The 9,789-nt window shown below is 35.0% G+C and overlaps 2 protein-coding genes across 2 annotated transcripts; one reads left to right on the top strand and one right to left on the bottom strand.

Annotated features, from left to right (window-relative positions):
* The first annotated feature begins 129 nt into the window (after positions 1 to 129).
* Positions 130 to 4,804, top strand: LOC140867577 (phragmoplastin DRP1E-like). The gene is made up of 15 exons (XM_073272642.1): positions 130 to 475; positions 742 to 805; positions 934 to 1,041; positions 1,448 to 1,549; positions 1,678 to 1,728; positions 1,811 to 1,872; positions 1,971 to 2,061; positions 2,173 to 2,237; positions 2,690 to 2,884; positions 2,986 to 3,105; positions 3,180 to 3,250; positions 3,362 to 3,587; positions 3,671 to 3,721; positions 3,805 to 4,212; positions 4,462 to 4,804. Exons 1-15 carry the CDS (start codon positions 335 to 337, stop codon positions 4,588 to 4,590), a joined length of 1,884 nt encoding a protein of 627 aa, XP_073128743.1. The 5' UTR covers positions 130 to 334; the 3' UTR covers positions 4,591 to 4,804.
* A 700-nt stretch (positions 4,805 to 5,504) lies between these two features.
* LOC140866095 (haloacid dehalogenase-like hydrolase domain-containing protein Sgpp) lies at positions 5,505 to 8,242 on the bottom strand. Its single transcript, XM_073270986.1, has 5 exons — positions 7,991 to 8,242; positions 7,126 to 7,240; positions 6,672 to 6,826; positions 6,025 to 6,286; positions 5,505 to 5,911 (listed from the first exon to the last, which is right to left on the bottom strand). The coding sequence occupies exons 1-5, from the start codon at positions 8,131 to 8,133 to the stop codon at positions 5,720 to 5,722; spliced, it is 867 nt and encodes a 288-aa protein (XP_073127087.1). The 5' UTR covers positions 8,134 to 8,242; the 3' UTR covers positions 5,505 to 5,719.
* Between the last annotated feature and the right edge of the window lie 1,547 nt (positions 8,243 to 9,789).

Here is a 9,789-nt window from a genome sequence, read left to right as displayed (position 1 = left end):
AAACAATATAAAAACGAATGGAGTAAAAAAAGATATATCAAATGAAAAAACAACAAAGAGGCGAAAGACGCAATTCCCTATAATTTAAGGGCCAAAATGCAAAACACATATTGTTTATTCCAAAGTTTGAAAAAATCAGTCCAACTTCAACTCCTCGATTTCTCTCTCCCTATTTCAAACATTTCATCTTTCTTTTACTTCAATTCGAAGTTTGTTGATTGTTTTCCAATATATTTCTGCTGTTGAATCCAAAACGTTAGTCGAACTTTCGATTTTGATCTGCTGTTCAAGAACAGGATAAAAGTCGAATTTTTTCGTTTTTAGAAAAAGAATTATGGCGACAATGGAGAGTTTGATCGGGCTGGTGAACAGAATTCAAAGGGCATGCACCGCCCTCGGCGATTACGGAGGTGGTGACGAAGCTTTTTCCTCTCTGTGGGATGCTCTACCTTCCGTCGCCGTTGTCGGTGGACAGGTTTTTGTTTTTATAGATTTACAGCTGTTTTGAGGTATCTGTCGTTACACGAATTTCTAACTCATGTAAACTCGGTAAATTCTTGTCAGTAGCTTGTAAAATTAGCTGATCTGAATAAATATAATTGAAATTTTTTTAGTTTGTTAGGTAAATAGGTTTTCTTTGTTGATTTTAGTTGTAAGATAAGTGCTGTGGGTAATCGTGTGGTTTGTGAGCATTTTATGATTCATATTGAAGGTTTTTTTTTTGTTTTGAACTGAAACCAGAGTTCAGGAAAGTCATCGGTGTTGGAGAGCATAGTGGGGAGAGATTTTCTTCCTCGAGGCTCTGGTTAGTTCTTAATCGCTTATCTGTCTTATTTTTTTTTAATCAGAAATAGATGGTTATGTTCCATGTGCATGCTTGTGTTGATATGATTAGTGGGGCTACATCATTCACATCCCAATTATTGAATGTAGGCATTGTTACAAGGCGGCCCTTGGTGCTGCAACTGCAACAAACCGAAGATGCAAAGCAGGAATATGCTGAGTTTGGGCATCTACCACGGAGACGATTCACTGATTTCTGTATGTTCTGTTTAGGAATGAATTAGTAATTATCTTTGTTTTGGTTTGGGTACTTTATTTGTGTGCCTTCCCTTGTATGGCCCTCCATGTTTATTTACTCGTCGAGGTTATTGATGCAATTTGTTGGATAGAAGTGGAAAAAGTCAGGGTTGTTGTGTTAAAAATAGGATCTCACTTCAGTGGGATTTGATCGTAGTTATAAATTTTCATACGACAGTACTATGTAGGGTCCTTGTTGTACTTTCATTATATGTCCGTGTTTCGCCTAATGTTTCTGTTGTGGTGTACATGCTATATTTATTATTTACCATTGCCATTTCATTCTCAGTAATCTCAACTGTTTCATTGGTACTGACCAAACTAAGGAACTGTTCTGGTTCTCACATAGTCACATGTTCTCATGCAGCCTTGGTTCGCCAGGAGATTCAGGATGAGACTGACAGAGTCACAGGGAAGTCAAAGATGATTTCTCCTGTTCCTATTCACCTGAGCATCTACTCCCCCCACGGTAATGTTGTGTTGTGGCAATAATTTCTGATTGTTTCAGCGGAAGGAGAATGACCAGAATTCGACTTTTGAGTTTTTTAATTTTGTTTTTATCTCACATGAGGGTTTTTCTAAATTGTTGTCCTGCAGTTGTCAATTTAACTCTGATTGATCTGCCTGGTTTGACTAAAGTTGCTGTTGGTAAATTTCTCTCCCCTCACTGGTAACAATTTCATTTCAATAAACCTAATGTAATAAGAAAACCTCTGTTTTTCTATTTCAGAGGGGCAACAAGAAAGCATTGTCCAAGATATTGAAAATATGGTTCGCTCTTATGTTGAGAAGGTAAAGATAAAATCGTTAAGCCTTGAATGTGCATATTCCAATAGGCTTATAAATATATGATAGCATTTGTAAAACATTTGTTGCAATTTCATGGGCAGCCCAACAGTATCATATTGGCAATATCTCCTGCGAACCAAGATATAGCAACCTCAGATGCCATTAAACTCGCAAGAGAAGTGGATCCATCTGGTAGGTTTTACTTGGCAGATATAAATTAAACCTAATTAAACCATAATGTTGACTGAACTTTGTCATGTTACTTGTGTTGTAATCTTAATGGTTCTATTTGCAATTATACAGGTGATCGCACATTTGGGGTGCTCACTAAGCTAGATCTGATGGATAAAGGAACTAATGCAGTGGATGTAAGTTTTTCTCCCTATTACTAATTCACTATCTTCTAGACACATGCGTACTCGAGCACAAGCACAAGCACTCTGGAAAGGGTGAACCACAGTAAAATATAAACCATAGATATGCATCGTTCTGTTTAAACCAGAATAGTTTGCATAGACAAGAACTAGAACTTGCTACTGCCAGTGGGTATTATTCTCTTACAAACATAATTTTTTCCATGTGCTGAGCGATCTGCATTATGCACCTAAAGTTTCATGTTATTTTTAATTCAGTTTCACGATTATTTATTGTCGTGTTTATATTTGCTTCTTGTCGTTCAATTTTTTGCGTAAATCTCTTTGTAATTCTTTTGTTGTTGTCTCCTCTTTCTTCCGTTGTGTTGCCATTGTATTTGAAAATTTTTATGTAAAGATTCTATATCTCGACTTGCTCGATAACTTTCTTATGACACCCTCAATAGGTTCTGGAAGGAAGATCATATCGTTTACAGCATCCATGGGTAGGTGTTGTGAATCGTTCACAAGCGGATATCAATAGAAATGTTGATATGATTGTTGCACGGCGGAAGGAACGAGAGTATTTCGCTACGAGTCCCGACTATGGACACTTGGCAAGTAAAATGGGCTCCGAGTATCTTGCCAAGCTTCTTTCGAAGGTAGTCTTGTTTTACATTTAAATTTGACTTTCCAATGCACTCGTGAGTGTCTCATGTTGTTGATATCATCTAAGGCTCATATTCTTGATTTTTATAATTAGCATCTGGAATCTGTCATAAGGGCTAGAATACCAAGTATCACTTCACTGATCAACAAAAGCATTGATGAACTAGATGCTGAGTTGGACCACCTTGGAAGGCCTGTAGCTGTTGATGCAGGGGTGAGCTTATTACCTTATTGTGATGGTTGATTAGAACATGAACAAAATTTTTGGTACTGAAGTATATGTTTCAGGCTCAATTGTACACCATCTTAGAACTTTGCCGTGCTTTCGATCGAATTTTCAAGGAGCATCTTGATGGAGGGTATATTTCTATCTGTGCTTTTGCTTGCTATTGTTTCATTTTACACCTCTTTTGTTTTATGAATGCACGTGGTCTGTGTTTCTAATTAGCAGTATGTATTAATTATCTCAGCCGACCAGGCGGTGATCGAGTTTATGGAGTTTTTGACAACCAGCTGCCAGCTGCTTTGAGAAAGCTTCCATTTGATCGACATCTCTCATTGCAGAATGTGAAAAGGATTGTATCAGAAGCTGATGGTTATCAACCACACTTGATTGCTCCCGAGCAAGGTTACCGACGACTTATTGAGGGTTCCCTAAATTATTTTAGGGGGCCAGCCGAAGCATCTGTGGATGCTGTAAGTATATCTTTTGGAGCCATTTTTTCTTCATGACTAATGTTTTTCTTTACCCATGACCGACCGACAAAACTATTGTTCAGGTTCACTTTGTTCTAAAGGAACTCGTGAGGAAGTCAATTGGGGAGTGTCAGGTTAGCTTTAGGTTGTTCATAGTTGTATTTGGGTTCGTTTGGGTGTACCCATGCATCATCTGTTTCTTGATTTCTGTGCTCAGGAATTAAAGCGTTTTCCATCTCTGCAATCAGCAATAGCTGCGGCATCAAACGAGTCATTGGAACGATTTCGTGAGGAGGGCAAGAAAACAGTGATTAGATTGGTCGATATGGAATCATCTTATCTGACTGTTGAATTCTTCAGGAGACTTCCCCAGGAATTCGAGAAAATGGGAAACCCAGGGGGTAACCCAAAGGAGAATCCAAGGGAAAATTCAGCAGCTGCCCCACCCATTGATCGTTACGGTGATGGACATTTCAGGAGGATAGGGTCAAATGTTTCATCTTATGTTAATATGGTGTCTGAGACTCTGAGGAACTCAATCCCAAAGGCCGTGGTTTACTGTCAAGTCAAGGAGGCCAAACAAAATTTGCTAAATCACTTTTACATTCTAATTGGGAAGAAAGAGGTACTGCCCTATGTTTCCTCTTTCATTGTTATATCGTTAATGTGTTTCTTTAAGTTTTGTTTCTCCAGAATTTGATTGGAATTTCTTGCAACTGACTGACATTGTTTTGCTATAATAAGTCTATATTAAATTCTGTGTCACCCATTTCAGTTGGATTATTGTTCTGCCGTGGTTGTTTCTTTTATGGTTGTGTTACCTGGGACTATCGTTTTTCAACTAAATGTCATCATTCGTTTAATTTGTGTGTAGGGTAAGCAACTTGCGGAGTTGTTAGACGAAGATCCAGCGTTGATGGAGAAGAGGCAGCAATACGCTAAAAGACTTGAATTATACAAGAAAGCAAGGGATGAAATTGATTCTGTCTCATGGGTTCGATGAATTTCAGATTGCGGTACAGAACATGTTATTCTGTAATTTGTATGTTTTATAATACACTCTACACGGTGGTTGCGCTTACAGAATCTTGATTATCATTAGATCAGGGATTCATTCTTACATTGTTTGGCTTGATTGATGTATTTTAGACATAGTATTCGTTGTACTACTTTATGTAAGGATCAGTGATATATATATCTGATTTTTACGTCTCAGATATCATTGTTAATATAGGCAAATTTTTGGTGACCTGTGTTTAGAATCCGTCTTTGGCCCGCCCATCTAGCCCAAACTGATTCATTTTTGTTACCTTATAATTTCATTTTTCGCAATTTGGTATTGTTTAAACTTTCACAACTATTTAGGAATTTTAAGCTTCACAATCACAGGCATCTAGAACGTTATATTCTATCAATAGTATAATCTATAATGTTGAACTTTCGGCATGTTGGACTCTTCATTCATGTAACATTCGAAGTTGCTTTGTTTTATTCAACTTAATATTACTGGTATTTTTCACTTCCAATCGCTTTTCGGCTCATCTATGACAATATCAATTGTCAGGCATTTTAGTCTTTAGAAGCGTTCCATTCAAATAGATTCAAAAAAAGAAGCGTTTCATTCATTTAATTGGGAAAAAATGCACCTGGAAAATAGCTTAAAAAATTTGATATTTCAATGATTGATTCACACAAAAGTGATGGAGAGATGCTAACACAAAGCATACCCGGTTTGAAATCAATTTATTCACGGAATATGCATGCGGTGTAAATGTAAATTGAAGGGTGTCAAATGTCTAGAACTCGTATAATATAATGTTTTCTCAGATAAAAGTTGATTTTGCATAAAAAATAAAATAAAATAAAATAAAAGGTAACAGTATTTTTCTGGTCAAGGAGCCAACAAATATCTAATATCGGTTAAATTTCATAATTCACCGAGCTTAAACCGAAAAGAATGTAAGCAAAAATATAACAAAAGTTGCGTATGAATTATCAGTTGCCATAAATTATTCTCATCGTATCAATGTGCTGAAATCCATAGTTACTGATAAATGGCTCATTTGCAAATCCCCTAATAATGTCATAAATTGGAACTAAATCATTGAACTAGCTCAAAAGGCGTCACTAGTTCAAGCAGTTATTTTCACTGCCTCGGTTTTCTTCTCTAGATCTTCTAACACTGTCCACAGTTTCGAGTCTGCGAAATCCTTGATGACTACGCTTGCACCAGCATCAGAAAGTAGCTTCTCGGGATTCCTCGTAGCTAAACCTACAACTGGCATTCCCGCCGCCACCCCAGCTTTTATCCCAGAAACAGAATCCTTCATTATAAAAAAGAAAATCAATGCCAAGAGGTTTTAACGTATGGTTCAAGTGGCATCTCAAGAAAACATATCTAGAACCAAATTGATGTTTGGTAAGGACAAAATCGAACCTCAAAGATGAAGGCGTGGGCAGAAGATACTCCAAGTTCATGTAGCGCCTTTAAATAAGGGTCTGGAAAAGGCTTTGCTCGTTCACACTCGCTTCCAATGATAAGTTGTGGGAAAAAATCTCCTAGGCCTAGTATAGAGATAATCAGTTCAGCATTTGGTCTTGGTGCGTTGGTAACAGCAGCCCGTTTTAAACCGTGATCTTCGACCCATTTGCATAACTTATCGAGACCAGTGATGGGTTTTAACTGTTCCGATGCCAGTCTGTGTTTTTATGAATGATCAGCTATGATATCGCTGAAAGCCTTTATCAGAAAAGTTGTTGAATATATGATGATAAAAAGAAATGTGAAGAAATGAGAATGCTCGAAATATGGATTTACTTTGGCCAATTAAGTTCAAAACAGTACTCTAAATTTATATCACAACCATACTATAGGATGGCTCGATGGATCAAAAAACATGGGGTAGGTGTTTTGCTGATTGCAAGTGTCAAAAGATAAGGGCACTACACAAGAGGTGAATGCTGCCAATTAAAACGGAAAATGCAAAAAAGAAACCCGTCAATTTTGTAAAGAAGTTTTCAAGAAATGAAAGATCTGCTCGACGCCTCTTTATGGCAACTTAAATTCTTTTAGTTTCAGTTTACCTCCTAAACATTGCTTCCTTATCATCCATAAATTTCCGGGCTCTTTCAATTTCCCAATCCGGAAAGAGCACACGACAGAGTTCTTCATTATGCATGCCACTAATATTCTTTATGAAGAATTCCTCACTTATGGGCTCTCCCCCATTAAATCCTATCTGTTAGGTAGTGAAAACAAAAACAAAATAAAGCAAAAACAGGAATAAGAATGAAGTATAAGGTTGATCACATTTAGATTCTCTAGTATTGCTTGAAACTCCCTATGAAAAACCAATAGGAAAAAAGCCATTGCATTTTCAAATTCCAGCATGTGCAGATGAATTTCATCGTTTTCTTGCTTTCAGTGGATCGAAATGGCACAATAAGCCTCCCTTGCCCCCCTCTTTCAGTCCGTCCCAATTTAAAGAAAATAAAACAAAACCACTTTAAGAAGGTAAAAAAAATAAGGATAAGAAACCTCTCGGAGCATTTCTCTGAATGCGTAGTAGTGGAGAGGATCCGAATCACATAGCGTTCCATCTATATCAAATAGTATAGCTTCCAAAGGAGCAATAGAACCGATTGAAGATTGTCTGATAAATATGAAGGTAAAAGATTATGTTGAATTTTGAATGATAGTAGTATAACAGAGGAAGAAGTAGATAATGCAATATAACCCAACATTTACTTAGTTTGACAAAGATTAATACATCCACTACACAATAATATAACACCCAGATAGCTACCCTAAAAATAACACACAGATAGCTGAGACACCAATATTCGTAGTTCAAATCACGATCTTTACATTTATATTCAAAATGTATTGGGACGATGGCAGAAAATCGTTCTTAACAATATGATCATAGTAAAGATATAACATAATCTTAATAAAATCAAATTTGCTTCTAGAATCAATTATTTGACTCATATCAAATCAGTAATTCAAGGGAAATTCTAACAAAACAACCACACATATCACAATTCTCAAAGAAGAAACAAGATGATTCACAGCAGGGCAAGACCAGGGCGAGTAGATCAGTCGCCCCCCCCTCATACATATTACCCAAGATTTGACTTTATGAATTACACCGAGCGTACTGGATCGGCCACAGATTATGAAATGGGAATAGTAGCTGGATTTAACGGCAAAAGCTTGCAGAGGACTTGTGGTATGCAACAATAGCAACTTTGGTTGCTCAATGAGTGAGCCTTGGAATCATAACCAAACCCATCAAAAAAATATAATCTTTGCGATTAATTTCCCAATGGGAATACTAGAGAAAGCCCAACAGTTCACTGAAAATGGCAAGATAAACAGATGAACAGAGGTGCATGTGTACCTTGCTGCGAATGAGGTCATCCTAGGAGAAAAGGTTCGAGAAGTGGCGGACAGATTTGGAGGTAGTGGGGTTGAGTGGATGAAGGGATTGATATCGATCTTGGGCTTAAAACTGAGAGTGCATTGCTGAAGAAGAGGCAACATGGCGCCACGAAAAAAAGCTACCACACCCTCTTTTGTTCGCAAAGTTTCCAAAAGTGCGGGCGATAAATGCGAGGAGTTGCGCTCTTCAGTGGCTCTCGTGTTAGATAGGTTCACGTCGAAATCATAATCTGCGTCCAAGCAAGTAAAAAGCTAAACCAAAACGTCGATCAGATTTATATTAGGATGACAAATTGATATTTTTAATCTAAAAAGTGATATTTTTTTTATGGTTCGAATCAAACATGAGACTTATCATAAAATTGACTCGTAAAATCGTTTTATAGTAGTTTTTGTGTTTTTTTTAGAAGTCTGTGCACATTTGTATTGTTGGGTTTTAGTTTACACTTGTATTTTTGCAAGGAAAAATTACATTTTTAATGTGCCATGGTTTTGGTTTTAGTCCTATAACTTTTCAAAGTTTGGTTTTAGTCTTATAATTTGGATTTTTTGTTTGGTTTTGGTCTTTTTTTCATCGAAAGTCATTAAATCAATCGAATATTACTTTTTTGGTTTCGATACTCTATCTTGTCAAATGAGTCATATAAAATAGTATTGATGTCAAATAAGTGATATTCGATTGATTTAATAATTTTCGATGAAAAAATGACCAAAATCCAAACAAAAATCCAAGTTACTGGACTAAAACCAAACTTTGAAAATTTATAAAACTAAAACCAAAATCAAACAAAGTTACATGACTAAAATCTAAACTTCGGGGTTTTAAAATATTATTAATTCAATGCATTGACTTAACTATGTTTGGTTGTTTCTTGTAGGTCTTAAGAATAATTCTTGAGAAAATAGTTTGGAAAAAATATTTTTCTAAAATTAGGATATAACAAAAAAAAAAAAAAAAACTTATTTGTTATTTTGAGAAGTCATTTCCAACTTTCCTTTAGAATCTGCCATTAGTAATAAACGAATATTCGAAAATATTAAAAAGTTACAAAAGGTGACTACTTTACTCCTATCGTGGACATGTGGTTCGCCTCCCAAATTATTATACAAGATAATGTGATAGATATATATATATATATATATATATATATAATTTTAAAAATTATTGAAAATAATATAATATTTATATATAACATATGTACTAAGGGTTTGTTTGAAGTTATATATAATTAATTTACCTATAAATTATCTTATCTATATCACGTTTGTTTGTCATATTATTTACCTATTTTTTTGTCATATTATTTATCTATCTTTCAATTATTTATATCACATCAATCAAATCATAAATTATTTATCTTACATCAATCAAATCATTGAATTTAAATTACTATATTACTCTTTATAAATAATATTATTCATATTTTTATTAATTATTAAAAGGATAAAATAATAATTTACTATTTTTACATAATATATAATCAATCAAATCAAACAAACTATAATCTATCAATCAAATCAAATCTTATATTAACTATTATTTCTTATTTATTTTTTATTATAATATATTACTTATCTCTATGTTATTTATCTTATCACCAATTTCAAACAAACCCTAAGTATATTGTATTATTTCATACACACGCAATGCGTGTGCGGCTATACTAATATATAATTAATATTCACAGTATAAATAAACAATACTATCCTTGGATTTTGTTTTTTTGAGCAAAATAATATCCTTTGTTAGTAGCTTCC

The sequence above is a fragment of the Henckelia pumila genome, chromosome 4, assembly GCF_033568475.1.
Source record: "Henckelia pumila isolate YLH828 chromosome 4, ASM3356847v2, whole genome shotgun sequence".
Lineage (NCBI taxonomy): Eukaryota > Viridiplantae > Streptophyta > Magnoliopsida > Lamiales > Gesneriaceae > Henckelia > Henckelia pumila.
The sequence above is the reverse complement of the archived record's forward strand: the minus strand, read 5'-3'. Positions and strand labels throughout refer to the sequence as shown.